Source organism: Schistocerca nitens, chromosome 4, assembly GCF_023898315.1.
Source record: "Schistocerca nitens isolate TAMUIC-IGC-003100 chromosome 4, iqSchNite1.1, whole genome shotgun sequence".
Lineage (NCBI taxonomy): Eukaryota > Metazoa > Arthropoda > Insecta > Orthoptera > Acrididae > Schistocerca > Schistocerca nitens.
The window spans coordinates 814,509,079-814,536,217 of record NC_064617.1 but is presented as its reverse complement, the minus strand read 5'-3'; the positions used below and the strand labels follow the sequence as shown (position 1 = coordinate 814,536,217).

The window sequence follows — 27,139 nt, the reverse complement described above, 5'->3', positions numbered from 1 at the left end:
AATTACACAAGCATACTACAGTTAAAAGACTTCATCCTTAATGTAAGAGTTCGGTCTCAGAATGAGTAACACACTGCCATTACTTGCCAATACCTGCATGGTAGAGCTATTGGATGATGCCTGCCTGCGTTGACATTTCTTCAAATCATGAAAAACATGTGAGGCACATCCAGAAAGTATCTTTCACAATTCTGTGTCCTTCAAAGTAGACTATTTAGAGGGGAAAATTGCCCATGCGCAGCAGATCTATGACATGACAATCAAATGCCAACCGGACAGATCCCACCTGGTGCCAGTACCATGGCAGCAGTGCCCCGAAATGGTCTCTCTTATTCCTTCTCCCGCCACCTGCAAGGTTCAATCAGTGATGAGATTCCTTAACGTGCAAAACACAGCACCCATCAAAATTCATCATTGGCTCTGTTAGGTCTACAGGCAGAACATCATGAGCAAACAGATGGTGCACCCGTGCTGTAGGCTTTATTTCGAAGGTCGTCAAAATTACCATGATGAAGAGCACAGTGGGCGACTGTCCTTCCTCAATGATCACCTGGTTCAGTTGGAGCGGCAGCTCATCCAGGAGAACCGTCGCCTCATGATCATGGAGCTCAGCAGCCATTTTCCACAGGTATCGTGATCCTTGTTGCATGCGTATTTTGAGAACAACGAAGAGCTGAAGGCGGCTGTCACAAACTGATACCATTCACAGGTGGCAGACTTCTACAACATAGGAATACAAAAGTTGATCCCACGTTATGACAAGTGTCTCGGTCCTTTTGGTGACTACATCGAAAACCAGCTCAAACATTGCCGTATCTGTTGTCAATAAAGTTTTTCATGTAACCATGTTGTCTTTATTTTATAAAAACATGAAATATCCTGGACGCGCCTTGTACATTATACTTTAGCATTCAAAACTAGTACCTCAGTGAAAAATATGACATCCCAGTTTTCTGGGCACATCTTTGAAATATCCGATTATATCCAATAATTCCTTTTCAATGCATTAATACACACACAAAGTATTGCATTTAGTGCAGCTCTTTCTTACTGAAGCCACGCAGAAAATAGATATGAAATGAAAAAGACTTAAGTTTCCTCCAGTGCTGTCTGGCGTTGCAGGTTTACCGGACAGCATGTATGCTATTCATCTACACACATACTCCACAGGCTGTGATGGTCTGCCTGCTTTATTTCTTCGTTCGTTGTCCTCAGTGTCGACGTACTGCGTTGCTATACCTGTTGAAAAGTGGGGGGTGGAAATCAAACACGGACTACTTTAAACGAGGTAGCTGTCAGGTGCACAGTTGCATTTCACAAATAGTTGGAAGGCGAACATCCACATACTGCTACAATAGTTTACTATTGAACATCTACGAGCAGTAAAAACCTAACCACACAGTTCTTGAAGAATGACAAGGTATGTATTGAACACACACTATCATTGTATTAAGACAAGGCCAAATTGTTTTACACTTATTTCACGGATGCATTGTTGTTGATCTAACCTATACAGGTTCCTCATCTGAAACTCAGCCGTGGACTAACTGTCTCAGGATCAAAAATCGGGCCTTATATATCCTCACAACAATAGGTGCCAAAACTAAATATTGTTCAAAGTTACATTTACAGAAATTACAATTAAAACTTAGCTCATTAAATTAACTGAATACATCGAAAAATTGGTTCTTTTTAACAGTTTCTTCTACTACAAGAGTTAGGCCAAATTATTTGTTTACATCATGAAATTAACAAATGATATTACACAAACAATACTTTTTACAAAACTGTTAATTACTTTGGAATTAATTAAGTGCTGGTTTTGTTAACATGTTTTCAAATAGAGCCAAATAAATAATTTAAGAATACTATTGTTTGTTCCTCCAAATGTTTATAATTAGTACAGATTTTATATTTGTTTATATACAAACAACAGAATTTAAGTTACGAAACAATAACTGATTTCATTGTATAATGAAATAGGAATAGTCAAAATCAATTAGGGAATCAATTACATACATAAAACTAAGCACAAAATTAGATCTTGTGTTATATTCTCTAAAACTGAGGGCCAGCCTTTCCCTTTCATGAAAATGCAGATTACACTCACGTATGTTAATGGTAATTACTTAAAAGTGAAAATACAAATTTAAGGAGGCAGATGGCAAAACAAGAGGGGAAGTAAAAATATCCTAGCTTGCTTCATCGCAAAGCGAACATACAGTGCATGCGAGAAGGTACTCTGTACTACTACTACCATTACTACTACTACTACTACTAGTCATTTACTTTCTTGTTCCACTCTCAAATACAGTGAGGGTAAAATGGCTATATGCCTTTGTATGAGTCCTAATTTCTCCTATCTTTGTGGTCCTTATGCAAAATGTACATTTGTGGCAGTAGAATCGTTCTGCAGTTAACTTTAAATGCCTATTCTCTCAATTTTCTGAATAGTGTTCCTCAAAAATAATGTTGCCTTCTCTCCACAGATCAGTATTTGAGTTCCCAAAACATCTTCGTAACACATGTGTGCTCTTCAAACCTACTGGTAACGAATCTAGCAGCCTGCTTCTGAATTGCTTCGATGTCTTCCTTGAGTCTGTCCTGGTGCAGATCCCAAACACTCTAGCTGCACTCAAGAAAGTATCATACTAGTACCCTGTATGTGGTCTCCTTCACAGATGAACCACACTTTCCTAAAATTCTCTCAAAAAACCAGACTGATCCATCCGCCTTGCCAACTACAATCTTTACATGCTCATTCCATTTCATACTGCTTTGCAGTGTTGCACCTAAATGTTTAATTGATGTGACAGTAATCTAATATTATGGGTTTGTTTTTCCTACTCAACTGCAATTTTTTACATTTAGAGTTAGCTGCCGTTCATCACACCAACTATAAATATTGTCAAAGTCATCTTGCATCCTTGTGCAGCCACTCAATGAGGACACCCTCCCACCACCACAGCAAACAGCCGCAGACTCCTATCCACCAGATCATCTATGTATATAGAAAATAACAGCTGTCCTGTCATACATCTCTGGGGGACTCCTGATAATATTTCTTGTCTGTAATGGACACTTGGCACTGTAGACAATATATCTGGTTTTAAAACTTAACACATTCCGGTCGTTGCCCTTAGAAATTAAAGATGTGACGTGATTTTCCTAACAGTCAGTGCTCAAAGAATTTTCGAGTGCAGCTTTCCTGAATGTAGCTTCATGATGCATTATTTCCAAGCAGTGACAGCTGATAGTCACTTGTTCATTCGTTTAGTATTTTGTAGAGCCGCTAAATGGATCTTACTGCTTCCACAAACTGCTACGTGACATGCAAAACATATTACAGGCATAATCAGTTCCTGCACATTTGTTGTTGTGGTGTGCTTCCATGACTGCCTTTACTGCGAATGTTTGTCATACAATATGGGACAGTTTGACAGTGAAAAGTTCTGAGGCCATTTGAAGAATCTGGTTCCGAATCTTGACGATTATGGTTTTGTAATCTATGACAATATATGCGAAACACATGGTAATCTGCTTGAATCTTTCATCTCATAAGGAGGGGCCACACTGAGAAGAGGAAGACATGTTGGAGACTACAGAAGTCGCTGTGGGCTGAATGGAATCTGTTAAGAAGTCTTCAAGCCACTCACATATCTGGAAACCTATTCCGTATGAGTTAACAGTCTGCAGTGGGGCATGGTATCAAATGCTTTTCGAAAGTCTAGGAATATGGAATCTGCCTACTGCCCTACATCCACAGTTCGCAGGATATCATAAGAGAAAAGGGCAAGATGAGTTTCACATGAGCAATGTTTTCTAAATCCTTGCTGTTTCATGGTCATAAGCTTTTCTGTCTCAAGGAAATGTATTATATTCGAACTCACAATATGTTCTCGAATTCTACAGCACACTGATAAGAATGTTGGTCTGTAATTTTGCAAGGTCATTCTTTTACCCTTCTTATATATGTGAAAAGCAGCAACAAAATGTCTATTCATGTTGGTGTGTAGAATGTATGAGTCTGACGACGTACATTCTGACTTTCGGAGAAGCATCATCCACACAATTCTGAAGACGGCAAGAACTGACAAGAGCGAGAATTATCACACAATCAGCTCATGCATCCAAGTTGTTTACAAGAATAATATGCAGAAGAATGGAAAAGAAAATTGAGGATGCACTAGATGATGACCAGTTTGGCTTTAGGAAAAGTGAAAGCACGAAAGAGGCTATTCCGATGTTGTGGTTAATAATGGAAGCTAGACTAAAGAAAAATCAAGACATGTTCATAGGATTTGTTGACCTGGAAAAAGCGTTCAACAATGAAAATGGTGCAAGATGTTCGAAACTTTGAAAAATGTAGGGTTAAGCTATAGGGAGAGATGGGTCATATATAGTATGTACAACAGCAAAGAGAGAATAATAAGAGTGAACGACCAAGAACGAAGTGCTTGTATTAAAAAGGGTGTAAGACAAGGATCAATCTTTCGCCCCTACTGTTCAATCTGTACATTGAGGAAGCAATGATGGAAATAAAAGAAAGGTTCAGGATTGGAATTAAAATTCAAAGTAAAAGGATATCAATGATACGACTTGCTGATGACATTACTATCCTGAGTGAAAGTGAAGAAGAATTACATGATCTGCTGAATGGAATGAACAGTCTAATGATTACACAGTATCGATTGAGAGTAAACCGAAGAAAGACGAAGGTAATGATGAGTAACAGAAATGAGAATAGCGAGAAACTTAACATCAGGACTGATGGCCACGAAGTAGATGAAGTTAAGGAATTCTGCTACCTAGACAGTAAAATAACCAGTGACAGACAATGCAAGGACATCAAAAGCAGACTAGCTACGGCCAAAAGAAGTCTCTAAAATCAAATATCAGCCGTAATTTGAGGAAGAAATTTCTGAGAATGTCTGTCCGGAGTACAACATTGTATAGTAGTGAAACATGGACTGTGGGAAAACCAGAACGGAAGAAAATTGAAGCATTTGAGATGTGGTACTACAGACAAATGTTGAAAATTAGGTGGATTGATAAGGTAAGGAATGAGGAGGTTCTATGCAGAATGGGAGAGGAAAGGAATATGTGGAAAACACTGATAAGGAGAAGGGACAGGATCATAGGACATCTGTTAAGACATGAAGGAATCAGTTCCATGGTACTAAAGGGAGCTGTAGAGGGCAAAAACTATAGAGGAAGACAGAAATTGGAATACATTCGGCAAATAATTAAGGACGTAGGTTGCAAGTGCTTCTCTGAGATGAAGAACTTAGCACAGGAGAGGAATTCAAGGTGGGCCGCATCAGACCACTCAAAAGAATGATTTTTTTTTAAAAAAAAGGGAAAAAAGAATCACCTGCGCATTTTTCCCCATTTCTTGGGATTTTGCACTAGGCAAGAGATTGACAACGAATACAATCTAAGTAAGGGAGCAATGCCATAGAGCTCTCTTTGTAAAACGGAACTGGTATTCCAATTCCATCAGGACCAGGTAATTTATTTGATTTCAACTCTTTCAGATGTTTCTCTACACCAGGGATGCCTATTACTACGTCCTCCTTAGGGGACACTGGGAAATTGTCGAATGATAGTAAGTTTGACAACTCTCCAACATGAACAATTTCGAAAGGCAACACTTAAAATTTCAACTTTCCTTTTGTTATCTTGTAATGTCACACCAGCCTGGACAATGAGTGAGTGGATAAAAGCCTTAGATCTGCTTAGCAGTTTTACGTAGGACCACAATTTTCTCAGGTTTTTGGCACTGTTATTTGATGAGCTGTTAAGGTGGTGGTAGCTGTATGCTCCGCTCATCAATCTTTTTACAGATGCACAAATTTCTACAAACCTTAGCCTGCCATCATTTCTGTGGGTTTTTTTTTTTTTTTTTTTTTTTCACTGAGAAAGCAACAGCCTTTGCTTAATCAGCATTCCCGAATTTCACTGTTAAACCAAGGTGGGTTTTTTTCCATCCTTAATACTCGGTACATACTTCTTCACAACATGCATTACTATCGATTTAAGGGAACTAGTATGTGTCAAAAACAGATTTTATTTAATTTTTGGCTTAAAAAATTCTCTGTAGATTTTTAAACAAAAAAGTTTACTTCGAGGAAATTGTACTGAAGAAAGCCCCAAGATTAGAGGAATTTAACAGTGTCTGCACACGCAACAGCACCCCCACTACACATACAGCTCTGTTAAAAAAGAATTGTGTTCTCTCTTGTTTATTTTTGTCACTTTATAGTCGCTAATGTCATAGTGACACGTGATTATTGGAGAAGTAATTACATAGTAATTACCCATATAAGAGTTTTAAACGCTGCATGGATACCAAAAAATATTCTGGTAGGACAAAATACCTTGAAAATATGTGTCCTGGATGTTCTGATACATTTCAGGGGTGGTGCAGTGTCAAGGTTTATGGTTATGGAATTGATGGGACTGCCTGGTCATTGGCAACAGGAGGTTCTTCAAATTAGAGAAATCAGTGTTGGAATGTACCAAGGAAGCAAGTATAATGAATAGTCTGAAAAAGAGATGGGAGAAGAACAACACCAAAAACAAGATGGAAATGGACCTGGGATGCATTAATGTTATGCAAGTAGGTAGAGAAACAATGTGTAACTTTAACTAGAATTTCCTGCAAGTTCATGTTTTTGATGTTCTGGTTCACTTTGGTCATAAACTGCAATAGTTAGAGGGCTGAAATGTTTTGTACTTTCTTAAAACATACTTCACTAGAAAGTAGACTATTCTTATGACTTAAATTTGAAAAATTAAAGACTTTTTTGAAGAAAAACTGTGAATTAACTACTGAAATTTTTGAAATTCACTGTTAAAAGTTTTTAGAACGATAATTTAAGACAGCGACAGTTTGTTGAAAGTCTACTTTAAACATAAGTGGGTCAAGAACTTTCAGCAAAAAAATAAATAAATAAAAGAAATAAATCTTCTACTTTTTTGTTTCGAGATGTGTACCTATGTTGCACATAAATAATTAAAATGCTTTGTTTTACTTGAAACACAAAATACAATTCAGGAGAGAGAGAGAGAGAGAGAGAGAGAGAGAGAGAGAGAGAGAGAGAGAGAGAGACCAAAAGCTGGGGTTCATACATCAAATTGTTCCCAAAAGATCTGTTGAAAGATGGCAAGCATTACATCGGCTTACCACTCTTATTCTTTGAGCTACATTTCTTTGAAAACCGTGAAATTTTTCAAGATTCCCCACCATGTTCACTAACTAGTCCCCTTAAGCATTGCCCATAATTTCCTTATGTCCATCATACTGCAACTAAATGTGATCTAACAAGGGAAGGTCACGATACGTTATGCTAATAGAGCAACAAAATATACATACAGCATAAAATTTTAGCTTCTAAGGACTATTACAACAGGAGAGAATAGTCGTCAAATATGCCATGAGAATACTGTAAGTATGAATGATTTATTAGACAAAAGGATTATTTGAGACACATAATCAATAATGTGACCTGAAACATACAACAGTGTCTACTTATTCGACTGCCCCATAAGAGACAAAAATATGCAAGTCAGCAATACAATAAGAGCATGCTCAATGAGTTGACAGTGTGCACATTTGATGAAAGCAAACTGGTCACAGTTCTCATGGAAATTTTCTTCCGATAATTCTTCTTCAAACCAGTACTCCAAGGGTGTCTGAAATACACCAGGAAAGTCTTTGGTGTAGCCGCATTGAAAAAATGCAAATTTGATGGGTTGGAGAATCGTGCCAATGAGAATTGGAAATATACAAACAAACGAAAGTGTAGGAAGTGTTCTCTATGCCATATGTTAATGTCGTTGTGATAAACTGAAAAATTTGTTTTGTACAGCAGAAGAAAATGTCAGCAGGTTGCACAATGCCTATGCACTTCATTGTAATCAGTTTCTTAATGAATTCAACGCCTTCTGAAACAGTAGAGTTGTATAGCTCGTGATTTCTATTGGCTCTCCAGTAGTCAACCAAAAGAATATCTTTTTCTTCTTGTATACCTAGGTCCTAAAATTGTATAGGACCTCTTTTTACCCAGCACAGTGCAGCAGTTCAATGTGACATGGACTCAAGTCGTTGGAAGCTCCTGCAGAAATATTGAGCCACACTGCCATCTATAAAGGCAAAAGTGTTACTGGTTATGTCCCACAAATGTTTGATAGGATTCGGCAGCAAAATCATTCACTCTAATTGTCCATAATGTTCTTCCAACCAATCGTGAACAATTGTGGCCCACTGACATGGTGCTCTGCCATCCATAAAAATTCCATTGTTGTTCGGGAATACAAAGCCCTTGAATGGCTGCATACGGTCTATTCCAGTCAATGATCATTTCAGTTGGACCAGAGCACAGAGTCCATTCCATATAAACACAGGCCACACCATAATGGAGCCAACACCAGCTCACATAGTGCCTTATAGGCAGTTTGGGTCCATGGCTTAGGTGTGGTCTGCGCCACACACTAACACTACCATCAACTCTTATGAAGTGAAATCGGACTCATCTGACCAGGCCACAGGTTTAAAGTCATCTAGCATCCAACTGATACAATCACGAGCCCAGGAGAGGCACTGCAAGTTATGTGCTGTTAGTAAAGGCACCCGCATTGGTCTGCTGCTGCCATAGCCCATGAATGCCAAATTTAGGCATATTGTGCTAACGGATATGTTCATCATACTTCCCACATGGGTTTCTGCAGTTATTTCATGCAGTGTTGCTTGGTCTGATAGCACTGACAAATCTACGCAAAAGCTGCTGCTTTCGGTCATTAAGAGAAGGCCATTGACCATTGTGTTGTCCGTGGTGACAGATAATGCCTGAAATTTGGTATTCTCATCACACTTTGACACTGTGGATTTCGAATATTGAATTCCCTACATTTCCAAAATTGAACGTTCTATGCGTCTAGCTATAACTACCATTCCAGGTCCAAAATCCGTCAGTTCCTGTTGTGTGGCCATAACCATGTTGGAAACCTTTTCACATGACTCACCTGAGTACAAATGACAGCCCCACCAATGCACTACCCTTTTAATACCTCATGTGCGCGATTCTATCACAATCTGTATATGTGCATATCTCTTGGTGGACTCCTATGATTTTTTTACTTTCGTTTTATTTGTAAAACTGTTGTAATTTCACATGCAGTATCATATCAACTGCTAATCCAGGATCATACAGAAGGGGAATTAATATTCCCATCTTTTTCCTAAGGTTGTTTTGTCCATATCTTGAACAAATCAGTCACAAGTCTTCCCTGGAAACTTCATTTGTTTTCTTGGAGGTGATATGTGTTAAGATCAAACACAACTTCCCTGGAAATCCGCCACTGCTGACATAGCTTCGTCCTCTTCTGCCATGACACTGTCATTTCCTCCACTTTTTGTCTCTTCATCTACTAGAAGTGTAGTAACCTGTGCTATCACAGCATTCTCTTCTGAGAAATGTTGCTTTATTTGGTGTTACACATTCTCCTATAGGTACATTATCTGCCATATCAAAGTGCCCAACCAACAGTTTCACTATTACTGCTTGTTTCACTGTCCAGGGTGAAAAACTAACACTGTAAACACACTTCCACACCATAAAGATAATCTTATCTACTCTTAGATAAAACACAAACTTATCTGACAGCCGGCCGCGGTGGTCTAGCGGTTCTGGCGCTGCAGTCCGGAACCGCGGGACTGCTACGGTCGCAGGTTCGAATCCTGCCTCGGGCATGGGTGTGTGTGATGTCCTTAGGTTAGTTAGGTTTAAGCAGTTCTAAGTTCTAGGGGACTAATGACCTCAGCAGTTGAGTCCCATAGTGCTCAGAGCCATTTGAACCATTTCATCTGACATATTGTGACTACTGTACTGTTTGTGGAGATATAAGTAAATGGTGAGCTTTGGTGGAGAGGGGAAACCTATTACCGCCCCCTCCCCCTTCCTTATTTCCCTGTCAATACCACTGCAGCATAGCAGCTAAAACGTCACAGAGAGTTTTTGTAATCAGTGAAAAAATGAAAATAGTTTTGTTCTATTCTCTGCGACGGTTACCATGACCTTCCCTTGTAATTGGGATGCTAACAACTGCTTATCTGCTCTTTCAATCATAAATACTCTCCTAGCCTTATTAATTTATTAACTTTAGCAACCATAGTCACTATGACATCATGGTACTTAATCCATGACTCTATACTGACACCATAATCGGTAATGTCAGGCTTGTTTGTAGAATGAAGGTTTATTTATTTTTATTTATTTACATGTCAAGTTCCATAGGAGCAAACTGAGGAGCAAATCTCAAAGGTCATGGAATGTGTCAGTACATGAAATTACAACATAAAAGTAATAACAGATAAAAATAAAATGTTAATGAACTGAAATAAGTCAAGCCATAAATCTAAATAAATGCAATCAATAACACAACAAGAATCAGCTTAATTTTTCAAGGAACTCCTCGAAAGAATAGGAGTGATCCATGAGGAAACTCTTCAGTTTCGATATAAAAGCACATGGGTTACGGCTAAGATTTTTGAATTCTAGTGGTAGCTTATTGAAAATGGAGAGATTAGATTAGATTAGTTTTCGTGCAGCACTTGTAACACTTATTGCCCGTACCGCCCGTTTCTGAGCCAGAAATAACATTTTACGAGGGCAGTTCAATAAGTAATGCAACACATTTTTTTTTCTCGGCCAATTTTGGTTGAAAAAACCGGAAATTTCTTGTGGAATATTTTCAAACATTCCCGCTTCGTCTCGTATGGTTTCATTGACTTCCGACAGGTGGCAGCGCTGTACGGAGCTGTTAAAATGGCGTCTGTAACGGATGTGCGTTGCAAACAACGGGCAGTGATCGAGTTTCTTTTGGCGGAAAACCAGGGCATCTCAGATATTCATAGGCGCTTGAAGAATGTCTACGGTGATCTGGCAGTGGACAAAAGCAGGGTGAGTCGTTGGGCAAAGCGTGTGTCATCATCGCCGCAAGGTCAAGCAAGACTGTCTGATCTCCCGCATGCGGGCCGGCTGTGCACAGCTGTGACTCCTGCAATGGCGGAGCGTGCGAACACACTCGTTCGAGATGATCGACGGATCACCATCAAACAACTCAGTGCTCAACGTGACATCTCTGTTGGTAGTGCTGTCACAATTGTTCACCAGTTGGGATATTCAAAGGTTTGTTCCCGCTGGGTCCCTCGTTGTCTAACCGAACACCATAAAGAGCAAAGGAGAACCATCTGTGCGGAATTGCTTGCTCGTCATGTGGCTGAGGGTGACAATTTCTTGTCAAAGATTGTTACAGGCGATGAAACATGGGTTCATCACTTCGAACCTGAAACAAAACGGCAATCAATGGAGTGGCGCCACACCCACTCCCCTACCAAGAAAAAGTTTAAAGCCATACCCTCAGCCGGTAAAGTCATGGTTACAGTCTTCTGGGACGCTGAAGGGGTTATTCTGTTCGATGTCCTTCCCCATGGTCAAACGATCAGCTCTGAAGTGTATTGTGCTACTCTTCAGAAATTGAAGAAACGACTTCAGCGTGTTCGTAGGCACAAAAATCAGAACGAACTTCTCCTTCTTCATGACAACGCAAGACCTCACACAAGTCTTCGCACCCGAGAGGAGCTCACAAAACTTCAGTGGACTGTTCTTCCTCATGCACCCTACAGCCCCGATCTCGCACCGTCGGATTTCCATATGTTTGGCCCAATGAAGGACGCAATCCGTGGGACGCACTACGCGGATGATGAAGAAGTCATTGATGCAGTACGACGTTGGCTCCGACATCGACCAGTGGAATGGTACCGCGCAGGCATACAGGCCCTCATTTCAAGGTGACGTAAGGCCTTAGCACTGAATGGAGATTACGTTGAAAAATAGTGTTGTGTAGCTAAAAGATTGGGAAATAACCTGGTGTATTTCAATGCTGAATAAAACAACCCCTGTTTCAGAAAAAAATGTGTTGCATTACTTATTGAACTGCCCTCGTACAATGGGAAGAGTTACCCCATAATATAATACCAGACGACATAAGCAAATGAAAATAAGCAAAGTAGACTAATTTGCGTGTAGAATGATCACTCACTTCAGATACTGTTCGAATTGTAAAAATGCCAGCATTAAGTCTTTGAACAAGATTCTGAACATGGGCTATCCACGACAGCTTACTATCTATCTGAACACCTAGAAATGTGAACTGTTCAGTTTCACTAATCATATGCCCATTCTGTGAAATTAAAATGTTGGGTTTTGTTGAATTGTGTCTTAGAAACAGTAAAAAACTGAGTTTTACTGTGATTTAGCATTAGTTTACTTTCTACAAGCTGTGAACTTAGCTACTGCACTACTTGAAACTGAACCAATGTTGCACACAAAATTCTTTACTACCAAGCTAGTGTCATCAGCGAACAGAAATATTTTAGAGTTACCCAAAATACTAGAGGACGTATCATTTACACAAATAAGGAAAAGGAGTGGCCTCAACACTGATCCCTGGAGCACCTCCCACTTGACCATACCCCACTCGGACCTTTTGCTGTCTGTTGCTAAAGTAAAAGGTGAACCAATTGTTAGCTGCGCCCTGTATTCCGTAATTGTCCAACTTATGGAGCAATATTTTTGTGATCAACACAATTAAATATCTTAGTTAAATCAAAAAAAATATGCCTAGTGTTCGAAACCGTTTGTTTAACCCATCCAGTACGTCACAGAGAAAAAAAGAATATAGCATTTTCTGTTGTTAAACGATTTCTAAAGCCTAACTGTACATTTGATAGCAAATCAAGTGATATAAATTGATCAATTACCCTTACATACACAGCCTTTTCAATAATTTTAGCAAACACTGATTGCACAGAAACAGATCTAATATTGTCTACATTATCCCTTTCTCCATTTTTATAAGGCAGCTTTACTACCGAGTTCAGGAAACTGAGAATTCCTAAAGGAAAAATTACATACAGGACTAACATGTGCAGCACAGTACTGTAAAATGGGGTGAATAGCAACAAATTTTAACTTTGGTTGAAAAGTTTACTTATTGTTTGTCAATTTTAAACAAAAAAATACTAACCAAAACTCAGGTCTGTATTGCTCTTATCAGCTTATGATATCAACCAATTATTTTCTTTCAATAAATTAAAAAAAATAAACATGGTGTTTCTAATCACCCCACAGATAGGGCTGAATAGAAACCGTGTTATAAAACTATCATAGTTTCTGTTAAAAGCAAAGAGAGGTTGATAAAAGCTACGAAATTACTTTTTCCTATAATAAAATAAACAGATAAACATTTATTTCAAAATATAATGGTTTATTAATTTTAAAAGTAAGTAAAGTGTACAGAAATGTTTGTCACATGGCTAATCAGTTCAAACAGAACACAGCTGTTTACCATGAGCCTGGTACTGTATTATTATTAAATTGTTAATCCAGATAGATCATCCTCAAAACATGTCTTTGAAACGAGTACTTGAACTGAGAACCAGCGACGACAATTTTAGGACGACGTCGTTGAAATTAGCCAGTACTGTGAAATTAAAAAATTCGTTTCAAATACATTGACTGCCTCTGCGGAAAAGGTTAATAAAAGCCAAATTTCTTTACGAAACACACAAAAATAACTTCATTGTTCTGCAAGGCGATTAATGCATAACTGTCAGAAAGGTGGAAATAAAATAAAATCTGAATCGAATAATGTATTTTAGCCTTCTGTAATTATGTGAATGTATTTTAATTCACTTGATACCTCCCAGCCACAGAAATCCGTTTTGTTTTCATTTGACGTGAGAGTAAAGGAAGGGGAAACAGCAAAATCACTAAAAGTGAACACGGGTCACGTGGTGACTACCCACAATAACTCGAGCTGCTCTGCGCATCAGCCCCGGATCTACGATATTTGCGAACCGGGTCAACACTAAAAAAAATCGAATTTTCAAAAATATGTGCATCTTGTAGAGCACATCATTCTGAAAAGTTTGAAACATAAAACATGTGTGTTCGAGAAAACATAAGGCATGTTAATTGGTCTTAAGTGTGCCACAGTGCAGTGCCACGCCTCTTCATACAGCATTCTTCTATCACACGTCACTGTATTTCGCCCTGTGGAATTGAAAAGTGTATATTTTGTAAGCGATGCCATCAAACTATATTCAGCACAGTGGAAATTGAAATGCCCTGTGGTGCCTCTCCTGCTCCCAGTCGGCCAGTTTGACAGCCTGCCCCTTTTTAACTCGCCATTAATAGCGGATGGGATTATTTGTAATCGGGAGAACAAGAACTCTTCAGAAAATTTGCACTCTTTATTGTCTATTAGCAAATAACTTGCTGTTTTGTGTGATATAAAATTAAATATAGGATACACAAAACCAATATAGACAAGAGACAAGCAAGAAAGAACATTTCTTCAATCCTTACCTCCCAGCATTTTTCTCTCTCGTAATCTTGCTACAGCTTTACATGGCGTGCTTTCCTTTCTGTGCAAGAATCTATTACCTCACCAAAGTTCGTCAAACGTTTTGCTACATGAAAAATCGAAATTTCGTTATCTAATACTGAAAAAGCTGTTAATACAAACAATACCCAAGACTGGTGTGGTTTCTCGATCTGATTACGTCTATTTTGTCACTGTATGATAGATAAAACAAAATAGGCCTTTCTAATATTGCAGCAATTTTGTAACACACACCAAATAAGCGAGACTATTTTGGAACAAATGGTCATTTTTATAGCACGGCAGAATATAATTCACGAAGTACCAATATCAAATGCCTATTAGGCCTACTACAAGGAAAAAGCTTTACGTTAGGAAATAGTTTCACCTTTCATTCATATGCACCAGTTTCTCAAGCATGAGATCGAAAAGTAGTATTACGAAATTTTTATATTAATTTGGTATCGTCTATTCCTCCATAATTTGTGTGATGTCCCCGTTTCTTCTGCTTCCTCGTTCTAACAATCTGTCATCGCCAATTCTGTAGCTGTTCCTGCCATTGTCAAAGTTTGTTCGCCGATTAACTTTACTAACCCTGCCAGAATCACCGGTTTAGTTACCCCGCGATTATTCTGCGGTTAGGCGTTGTTACATATTCGTACAAAACGTTTACTGCGCTACTTCCAAAAGTAGAACTTAGTGGCTGCTAGCCGGGGACTGTACAACTGGTCCTTACTAGTGTAGCGATCTGGCCAAAAATTTTCAGTCAAAATTTCATTTTCTTGGCTACAACGAGAAGATAATACGTAATCTTTCTCACTTGTTATTCCTGTAGTCGTTTATTTCCATTCTGGTAAACTGAATCTACGGATTTCGCTAGTAATTATAACAATACTGATCATTCGAAAACCCAGTCAACCACATAATGCGACAGCGATTGGCATTCATCCGTCGGCTCTACTCCGCTCAGCTCGTATCGCCCCATCCCCCTTTGTCGGCGGAAAGTTTATTTCTAGATGCGACGAGGATTCTCCTGTCAGACATCACGTACACTATGCACACATTCAAAAATCAACTTATAATTCATTCAGAAATGAACTTAAAATGTGTTCAAAAACCAACAGGGATGGGTTTCAAAATCACATAAATGATCGATCGATCAACGTGCGCTGGATGCTAGGCACTCTGTGAAACAAGTTTTTTTTTTCCCTCGAGAATATGAATTCGGCGCCCCCTTTTCCCGGCAGCATCTACTAGCTGCTTGCTAAGACTGACAGCCAACGGCCACATTCCCGTAGCCAGAAGCGGGAGAATCTACTACACAGAGGCGACTCAACAGCGCATGCGCATGAGCCCGCTCGTAACTGCTAACAGGAATCAAATGTAAACAGTTGTGACTTCACGCTCATCGGAGGGAAATCGTTGTTACGAAGTATTGCATAGTCTTCCTAAAGCCTTTGACACATTTGCTGTTGGCAGACACTTGCATGAGGACTGTGTGTCGTTGTTTATGGCGCATTTCCTTTACAATTTAAGTTATTTTCCTTTTTTCTATCTCGTTTATGTTTTATTGTTGAAGTATTATTCTGCAGAAGCGGGATACAGTAATATCCTTTGTTAGAGTAACTGTTCTTACCAGTCAAAATTACAAAAACTTAACTGAGAACTAAATGACAAATTTCCGGAATTCTAAAAAATCCCTGGTTTTTCCCGGATCGTATACACCCTGTGTATATTAAGTTTTGTTTCTATTCACCCCGTTTTACGATACTTTAGTATTCTGCAAGGCACACTATAATATCCATGAGAGTCCTTAGTCTTCAGCGATTTAATTATTGACTCAATTCCCCTTGTCTGTATCGCAGAGGAATATTTCAGAGATCAATCTCGGAAAGGCATTTGCCAGGAGTGTTATACGATTCCCTGTAGAAACTAAATTTTTATTTAATTCACCAGCGATGCTCAGAAAATGATTGTTAAATACTGTACATATATCTGATTTAACAGTCACAGAAATATTTTTACTAAGCAGACACTTCACAACTGACCATATGGTTTTAATTTTATCCTGCAAATTAGCTATTCTGTTTGCATACCACATACTCTTTGCCTTCCTAACAACATTAAGTACCTTACAGCACTGTTTGTAATGGGCTACTGTAGCTTGATTGTGACTGCTTCTAAGATTTTGATATAATTCCCGCTTTGTTCTACACGATATCCTTATCACACTAGTCAGCCACCCAGGCTGCCTTTTACTGCTAGTACCCCATTTAGAACGTTTTAAGGGAAAGCTACTCTCAAAGAACATGAGAAATGTGTTAAGAAAAGCATTTCATTTGTCATCTATGTTTTCAGCACTAAAAACATCCTGCAACTCTTGTTCCTTGACAAGGTTTAAGAAACTCTCTACTGCTGTTGCATTAACTTTCCTACATAGTTTGTAATTGTATGTGACATTTGTTCGAGTAGGCCCATAAAATCCTGTAAGTGTTAAAATTTGCGCACCATGGTCTGAAAGGCCATTCATCTTTCTACTAACAGAATGCCCATCTAGCAATGAAGAATGAATAAAAATATTGTGTATGGCTTTGCTACTGTCCCCCTGCACCCTAGTTGGAGAAAACACAATCTGCATCAGATCATACAAATTTAGGAGATCTACCAACATCCTTTTTCTGTGCCAAAATTTATATTGAAGTCACCACATATAACTAATTTCTGGTACTTCCTATAAAGGGAATCAAGAAACCTCTATCTTGAACAGAAATGCTCTGAACTCTTGAGTTAGGGGACGTATAGACAACAACAACTAGAAGTTTATTTTCACTGAATTCAACTGCCCCTGCAAAACATTGAAATATCTGTTCAGTGCAGTGCCGTGATACATCTATGGACTCAAATGGTATACTTTTTACGTACATGGCCACTCTCCCACCCCACAAGGAACTCCATGAAAAACAGCCAGCTAATCTGTATCCAGGTAAAGGAAGACTCTGAACTGTCACGCTATTTAAGTGGGGCTCTGATATACCAATAATTTCAGAGTCAACATCTATAAGCAGTTCACTAACTTTATCTCTAATATCTCCTATACTTTGATGAAATATGCTAATTCCTTCTGTACTTGGAAACATGATGTCCTCTGAAGGTGAGCCCTTAGAGGTACTTCCTTTAAGCAGGTATACGTGTCAGCTGATATCAATCTAAAATAAAGTGCAGCTCTAACACTAACTACTACAGGAATTTTTCCATTAGAGGTTTAAAATATTTCCATTGTGTGTGGGCTATTGAATTAGCTTCAAGGCAGTTTTCAGAAGTACTTCAGTAGACTGTCTCTGTACCTCCTGCAATGAATCCATAGAAGTCCCAGTCTATACCCAGTAGGTTAAAGTTGCCTCCAGCTAATACTGCATGGTCTGAGTATTTGCACACTAGTGACTGCAGACTTACTTTGGATGACTCAAGACTTTAAAATTGGACTCAGGTGGTTGGTAAAATCATACATAATATCAACAATTTAGCGAAAGCTAGATTTCTACTTACTGTAAATAAGACATGTTAAGTTGCAGATAGGAACAGTTTAAAGACACACACAGCTTTTGGCCACAGCCTTCGTCAGCAGAAGAGGAACAGAAGAACACACCATTCATACACACAAACAAGCACACCTCACACACATGAGCACCTCACACACATGAGCACCAAACCTGCTTTCACCTAGACCTGTTATATTCGACCAGACAACTTCACTGTCACACTCAATACCAACCTCAATAGGGACAATGTTTTTGTCAATTGCAAACACCCCTCTCCTATTGTGTCTAATCTGCCTTTTCGATATGTTTCATGAATTACTACATATCTATGAGCTTTCTACTTTGGACTTAAGTATGTCAAACTACCACCTAACCTAAAAAACCCCAAGTGCATTCATAAGTACTCTGCTACCCAAATAGCTGCTTCCTTTGTGTAGTGCACCCTCTGACCTATTGAGAGGCATCCTACAATTACTCACTCAATAACGCAGGTCCAGTAATCTGCACCCAAGCCTGTCATTTGATGAAGCCTTTGGCTGAGATCCTCCACTTGTCTTCAAAGCAAAGGACCACGATCAAATCTGGGAACAATGCTGCAAATTGTGAGCTCTACTTGCACCCTGTGCGACCAGCCAGAAGCCTTCACCACCTCCACCAGCTGCCTGTATGAACTGAGGATGACCTCTGAACACAAGCAAAAGGTGCCAATGTGAGAGACAACTTGCAGGCAGCTGCACTCTGCAGATCCGACAGCTGCAGGCAAAGCCTCCTTCTGACCCCGACCCGCTCCCCACAGACGTACCAAGTGCACATTGGCTTGCTTTCTTGCCCCGACCATTACGTTCCTAAGGAGCTTTACAACATGCCTAACATTGGAACTCCCAATAACTAGCAAACACCTGCCCCTGTGTACTTCCTCCTACCGTGCTGAAGGAATGACTACCTGTCTACTCTCAGGGTGAGGCCATGTGGTCAGCCTGAACATTGGCCCTCTGCTTATATATACTTGAACGCGTCATCACTTGCAACTCGCCCTCCCACTGCATCTGGTACACTGGATGATGCCTCAGATGTAGAGCCTGTGACACCTGAGGTGTCCCATGTGCTGCATCAGATTCTCCATCCCCATTGCACCCCAAGGCTGCAGCCTGAAGTGGCTGACCATAGCCACAAGTGCATTGAGCTGCTGGAGTACTGTAACCAGCTACTGTGTCTGCACACATCCTAGCAGGAATAACTGAAGAAGTAAACTGCAAAAGTACCGACAGAAACCTAGATATGCAACTTGTTACCATCCTGAAGTGTCACCAATGCAGGCTGATGCCCGAGCAAGCTGTTCAGAAGAAATGACGACTATGCTACAGACTGATTCTACACTTAACAATTACAAAAACACAGATTATACTTCAAACAGAAAAACATGCAAAACATTTAAGAAATATTCACAATATAAGGGCACTCATCTGTTGACTCACTGTACAGGACTGCAATAATTCTTGGACTGTGTATTGAGTGCCCTTTAGGAATTCTGCAGAGTAGTATTTTTGCCTAATTTCAGCAGTTACACAGTTTTTAAAATCACGTTTGCGAATACTCTGATGCAATAATGCTAAATATTATCACCTATGTGATTTATTTATTTTTGAACCAAAAAAGGGTTAGTTTGTTTCAGAGACAATCTGAAAGAGATTTAAAAAATCATCTTGAAATTGCTACTGTTGAACTACACTCCTGGAAATTGAAATAAGAACACCGTGAATTCATTGTCCCAGGAAGGGGAAACTTTATTGACACATTCCTGGGGTCAGATACATCACATGATCACACTGACAGAACCACAGGCACATAGACACAGGCAACAGAGCATGCACAATGTCGGCACTAGTACAGTGTATATCCACCTTTCGCAGCAATGCAGGCTGCTATTCTCCCATGGAGACGATCGTAGAGATGCTGGATGTAGTCCTGTGGAACAGCTTGCCATGCCATTTCCACCTGGCGCCTCAGTTGGACCAGCGTTCGTGCTGGACGTGCAGACCGCGTGAGACGACGCTTCATCCAGTCCCAAACATGCTCAATGTGGGACAGATCCGGAGATCTTGCTGGCCAGGGTAGTTGACTTACACCTTCTAGAGCACGTTGGGTGGCACGGGATACATGCGGACGTGCATTGTCCTGTTGGAACAGCAAGTTCCCTTGCCGGTCTAGGAATGGTAGAACGATGGGTTCGATGACGGTTTGGATGTACCGTGCACTATTCAGTGTCCCCTCGACGATCACCAGTGGTGTACGGCCAGTGTAGGAGATCGCTCCCCACACCATGATGCCGGGTGTTGGCCCTGTGTGCCTCGGTCGTATGCAGTCCTGATTGTGGCGCTCACCTGCACGGCGCCAAACACGCATACGACCATCATTGGCACCAAGGCAGAAGCGACTCTCATCGCTGAAGACGACACGTCTCCATTCGTCCCTCCATTCACGCCTGTCGCGACACCACTGGAGGCGGGCTGCACGATGTTGGGGCGTGAGCGGAAGACGGCCTAACGGTGTGCAGGACCGTAGCCCAGCTTCATGGAGACGGTTGCGAATGGTCCTCGCCGATACTCCAGGAGCAACAGTGTCCCTAATTTGCTGGGAAGTGGCGGTGCGGTCCCCTACGGCACTGCGTAGGATCCTACGGTCTTGGCGTGCATCCGTGGGTCGCTGCGGTCCGGTCCCAGGTCGACGGGCACGTGCACCTTCCGCCGACCACTGGCGACAACATCGATGTACTGTGGAGACCTCACGCCCCACGTGTTGAGCAATTCGGCGGTACGTCCACCCGGCCTCCCGCATGCCCTCTATACGCCCTCGCTCAAAGTCCGTCAACTGCACATACGGTTCACGTCCACGCTGTCGCGGCATGCTACCAGTGTTAAAGACTGCGATGGAGCTCCGTATGCCACGGCAAACTGGCTGACACTGACGGCGGCGGTGCACAAATGCTGCGCAGCTAGCGCCATTCGACGGCCAACACCGCGGTTCCTGGTGTGTCCCCTGTGCCGTGCGTGTGATCATTGCTTGTACAGCCCTCTCGCAGTGTCCGGGGCAAGTATGGTGGGTCTGACACACCGGTGTCAATGTGTTCTTTTTTCCTTTTCCAGGAGTGTATGATTTTATTAAATGCATTTTGCATAAGAAACACAAAAATATTTGTATATTAGTACTATTATCATGACTGAAGTGCGGCTTTCTTTTTGCTTGTAACTTCTGGCTATACTTGTAGCTTTTTTCAAGGGCAACAAACATTTTTTCCTGATGTAATCTTTTCTTGATGGACATAGTTAACAGAAATCTTACAGTCAGAGGTTAAAAGTTTTTTGAACATTTTGGTTGAAACTGTACATATGCCACCTGTGACATCAACACTTACTCCAAGAAGTTTGATAACATTTGCAGAGCTCAGCTTTGAAGAAATGCACTTTTTTTGCTTCCATTCATTAGGTCATCACAATAAAGAACACAGCACAGGTGTTACCAATTATTAAATTTTTCCTGTACCAATGCATGTTGCATTTATACAGCCTTGTGAATCTTATTTTAAGACGGACAGTTCAGAGAACAATGCCAAGACATGACAAACCTGATTTAATTCTGTCTGCACTTTTCATTTTTTCATCACTATCATCTAGAGGCTTTGAGAAGGTAAGTGTATTAAGTTGCTTTTGAATCTCATTCTGGCGTACTGGTAACAACTTGTGGGACATTTTGTTGATTTAGCTGCTCTTGGTTTCACCTTAACAACCACGCCACCACCAATAATTATACATGGATGCGATAACAGCTGAAGCAAATTTGTACGCTCATCTATACAAGACTGGTAGCATGATCTTTCTTTAGATTTTTTTAAAATCTTCGAATTACTTTGCCCTAATTCATTGTTTGTGATTAGATGTAGACGAAACAAAAATATTGAAACATTCACTTTAGCAAATTCAAAGTTTTGTAACTTTGATGGGTGGCAGAACATACACACTCCGTATTTTAAAAACTTTTATTCAGTTTTGGCTGGGGAACTTTCTTTTTTACAGCGTGTAATTAATAATGTCTGGACGGAATTACCAGAATATTTTTTAAATAATAGTAACTAATGTACTAACATCAATGATCTTTTTTACATGCATTACACATAAAGGGTAGGAAGAAATGATTCCAGGCAAAAATATTACTTCAAACTAAGGCTTTTGCTGGACACAAGGGAAAGTAATAAATCTACCGCACAATTCACTGGTAGATTTCAACACAAAAATTTGCAGTAACTCTTCAGTTACTACACAGGAATTTATGAAACTTGGCTCAGAATTGATGTTACTGATAAGAAAGCAAATCAGACTTAGTAGTTTGAAGGATGTATCATCAAATCATACACAGGTGTGGGTACATTATGGAAGTGTAACAACCCAGATACCTACAAGCTACTTCATTATCAACTTAGAATGTGAGTAGTCTCACATAAATTTCTGATCAAATAGGTTATGCAATGCTCAGATTTAAATGGAAATAATGCATTACAACAATATTACACATAATTAATATTATTGTACAATATAATGTTATTTCTAGTTATCCACCTCGTCAGGAGTTACTGTATATTACACACACAGCAAAACTAATATAATGTACACAACAAATCGAAGTAAGAGAAACAGCTAGAACACGTAAGTACATTTTGTACTTTTACATGATAAGCCTTAACTTTACTGTGCAAACTCTTATAATTAAAAATTACCATCCGATGTGAAAAGCAATTTAGACAATGTGAGTTTACACAGTTTAACAACATCCTTCGAAATGTACAACATACTGCATAACTTCTAACTGTACAAACAGAAGTTCAACCACACTTCCCGACCGGTTTGTTTAAATTATGTAATTCAAGCGACAGTAAGAGCAAAAGCCGAGGTGGAGGAGGAGTGATTTTCTTCCTTCTTGAAAGTGCCTGTCTTTCTCCTAATATACATATTTACAGTCACAAGACAGTAATTAATACTGTTATCAATGTGATTATTTAAGCAGTAGTGATTTGTAGTCAAAATACTTCACAGATGCAGCCTGTAGCAGCAGCTTCTGCCTGTTAATGTGTAACTTGACACTAATTCTACATCCATAAATGTTCTTCACAATGAGATTTATTGAACATGATGTGTGAATGAATGAACAAACATATCCTGACAACTGTTGGTGTAATAAAATTTAGTTCATTAAAATTAAAGTTTGTACACTTTGTTACACATTTCAGAACAAGGAGCTATATTCTTTCTGCCTCCTACTCCTTCTGCATGGGCGAGTCCGTGAAGAATTTTCTGCCTCCAAATGGCCTGGTAGACAGAAAAAAAAAAAAAGAAATAACAGAATTAAAACAAATTCAAAACAAAATACGTATGGTACAGTTCAATGGGTTAGATTATCTACAACACTGAAATGAGGGAAAGAGGAAGAATTACAAAAGCATACTCCACACCTAGTGGCAAGAAATTAGATTAACCAAAACTGTAACTATAACCACTGATAAATAATGCTGAAAACATTTGCATTTTGAGTGGCAAACAAGAATGTATTTACGGAAGTGGAGAAATGGTAGGTAAACTGGCAGTGACACGAATAGTTCAACACTAAGGAAATAATTAGCTCCTCTTTGTGAAAGATAAACCCTGTGAACTGTAGTCCATGACAATGAAGCGAAGTACTACTTACCACATCAGTGCTCTCTAAGAAGATGCTTGAGTGTGGTGACTGATGGCATAGCTGAATTGATACAAATCTGAGGACACTTATTTATTACTAACCTCACTTATCTCTGTTCTAGTTTACCCATATAACATGGTGTGTTAATTATTTGTAATTTTTCTCTTCACTGATTTTGGGTAGCTCAAAAAACCTAATCAATTGCAGAACAAGAAACGAACATAGTTCACTAAGCACAGTGAAGACTTAACAGAAATGGAACAACAATAACAGTGTATGCCCCATTTCTGCTGGACTGGTAGTAACCTAAACGAACTGAACAACTGTTTGAAACATTAAACTATCTTGTGACTTCTATTCCTGCGACTCCCATCATCCATAATGCCATGTGTCTACCTGAAGAGCCCATGTAACTATCTTTGGCAGCTAGAATAACACCATCAATAAAATAATGATGGTATTCAACAGTGCTTCAAATGAGACTACGGACGACTATTCAAAGACCTCTGTTAAACATAGGCAACTAAAAGCTTAAGGACATCCACCTCTATTTAACGAGAACAGAGGTATGAAGTGTTAAAGTTGTAATTCTTTAAGTTTTTTGTGACCCTTTGGAACTTTATATCCTACTATTACTTACCGATGTAACACTTGTCAGCGGGCTTTCTGGTTCCAAGTTAATTATAAATGTACACACAAATTACCACCCACTACAAGTCAAATTAAGTTTTTAGGACCATAAAATCAAGAGTTGGTCTACCAGACGTGAAGTTCAACAATGTGAGCAACTGCAGCCAAATATCTGAGTGACTTAAGTAGAAAACAGACTTCAAATCCCAAACAGAAATGAAAATTCAGAAAAACAATAGTTGTTCGAGAATCCTGCAGTAACGTACCTCACATTTATGTGATAATTTTGGTTAAAGAACAGCGAGAAAAAATTGATTAGATTAGAGATTAGATTAGATTAATACTAGTTCCATGGATCATGAATACGATATTTCGTAATGATGTGGAACGAGTCAAATTTTCCAATACATGACATAATTAAGTTAATTTAACAACTTGTTTATTTTTTGTGTTTTTTATTTATTTTTTTATCTTTTATTTTTTTCTTTTTTTTCTTAATTTATATCTAAAAATTCCTCTATGAAGTAGAAGGAGTTGTCATTCAGAAATTCTTTTAATTTCTTCTTAAATACTTGTTGGTTATCTGTCAGACTTTTGATACTATTTGGTAAGTGACCAAAGACTTTAGTGCCAGTATAATTCACCCCTTTCTGTGCCAAAGTTAGATTTAATCTTGAATAGTGAAGATCATCCTTTCTCCTAGTATTGTAGTTATGCACACTGCTATCACTTTTGAATTGGGTTTGGTTGTTAATAACAAATTTCATAAGAGAGTATACATACTGAGAAGCTACTGTGAATATCCCTAGATCCTTAAATAAATGTCTGCAGGATGATCTTGGGTGGACTCCAGCTATTATTCTGATTACACGCTTTTGTGCAATAAATACTTTATTCCTCAGTAGTGAATTACCCCAAAATATGATGCCATATGAAAGCAATGAGTGAAAATAGGCGTAGTAAGCTAATTTACTAAGATGTTTATCACCAAAATTTGCAATAACCCTAATAGCATAAGTAGCTGAACTCAAACGTTTCAGTAGATCATCAATGTGTTTCTTCCAATTTAATCTCTCATCAATGGACACACCTAAAAATTTGGAATATTCTACCTTAGCTATATGCTTCTGATTAAGGTCTATATTTATTAATGGCGTCATACCATTCACTGTACGGAACTGTATGTACTGTGTCTTATCAAAATTCAGTGAGAGTCCGTTTACAAGGAACCACTTAGTAATTTTCTGAATGACAGTATTGACAATTTCATCAGTTAATTCTTGTTTGTCAGGTGTGATTACTATACTTGTATCATCAGCAAAGAGAAATAACCTTGCCTCTTCATGAATATAGAATGGCAAGTCATTAATATATATTAAGAACGACAAAGGACCCAAGACTGACCCTTGTGGAACCCCATTCTTGATAGTTCCCCAGTTTGAGGTATGTGCTGATCTTTGCATGTTATGAGAACTACTTATTTCAACTTTCTGCACTCTTCCAGTTAGGCACGAATTAAACCATTTGTGCACTGTCCCACTCACGCCACAATACTTGAGCTTGTCTTGTAGAATTTCATGATTTACACAATCAAAAGCCTTCGAGAGATCACAAAAAATCCCAATGGGTGGTGTTCAGTTATTCAGATCATTCAAAATTTGATTGGTGAAAGCATATATGGCATTTTCTGTTGAAAAACCTTTCTGGAAACCAAACTGACATTTTGTTAGTACTTCATTTTTACAGATATGAGAAGCTACTCTTGAATACATTACTTTCTCAAAAATTTTGGATAAAGCTGTTAGAAGGGAGATTGGACGGTAATTGTTGACATCAGATCTATCCCCTTTTTATGCAAAGGTATAACAATAGCATATTTCAGTCTATCAGGGAAAATGCCCTGTTCCAGAGAGCTATTACACAGGTGGCTGAGAATCTTACTTATCTGTTGACAACAAGCTTTTAGTATTTTGCTGGAAATGCCATCAATTCCATGTGAGTTTTTGCTTTTAAGCAAGTTTATTATTTTCCTAATTTCAGAGGGAGAAATGGGTGAGATTTCAGTTGTATCAAATTGCATAGGTATGGCCTCTTCCATTAACTGCCTAGCACCTTCTAATGAACACCTGGATCCTACTATATCCACAACATTTAGAAAATGATTATTAAAAATATTTTCAACTTCTGACTTTTTGTTCGTAAAGTTTTCATTCAATTTTATGGTAATACTGTCTTCCTCTGCTCTTGGTTGACCTGTTTCTCTTTTAATAATATTCCAAATTGTTTTAATTTTATTATCAGAGTTGCTGATTTCAGACATGATGCACATACTCCTGGATTTTTTAATAACTTTTCTTAATATAACACAGTAGTTTTTATAATGTTTGATAGTTTCTGGGTCACTACTCTTTCTTGCTGTCAGATACATTTCCCTTTTCCGGTTACAAGATTTTTTATACCCTTAGTAAGCCATGGTTTGTTACAAGGTTTCTTACGAGTATATTTAACTATTTTCTTGGGGAAGCAGTTTTCAAATGCATTTACAAAAATGTCATGAAATAAATTATATTTTAAATTGGCATCAGGTTCACGGTACACCTCATCCCAGTCTAATTGCTGTAGGCTTTCCCAGAAATTTGCAATTGTTAAATCGTTGACTGAATGTACTACTTTGGGAGGACTGTTTAGTATTGCTGAATGGAGCTATGTCATATATTGTAACTAGCTGTGCACCATGATCAGAAAGACCATTCTCAACAGGCTGAGCATTTATCTGGTTAAACTTATCTTGGTCT

General features: G+C 39.0%; 1 protein-coding gene across 1 annotated transcript in view; it reads right to left on the bottom strand.

Annotated features, from left to right (window-relative positions):
- Positions 1-22,043: 22,043 nt before the first annotated feature.
- Positions 22,044-27,139, bottom strand: part of LOC126253232 (rac GTPase-activating protein 1-like) — a 163,668-nt gene continuing 158,572 nt past the window's right edge. Inside the window, exon 12 of the mRNA XM_049954422.1 lies at positions 22,044-23,347. Within this exon, the coding sequence (XP_049810379.1) occupies positions 23,296-23,347 (52 nt within the window). The 3' untranslated portion in view covers positions 22,044-23,295. The remainder of the gene's footprint in view (positions 23,348-27,139) is intronic.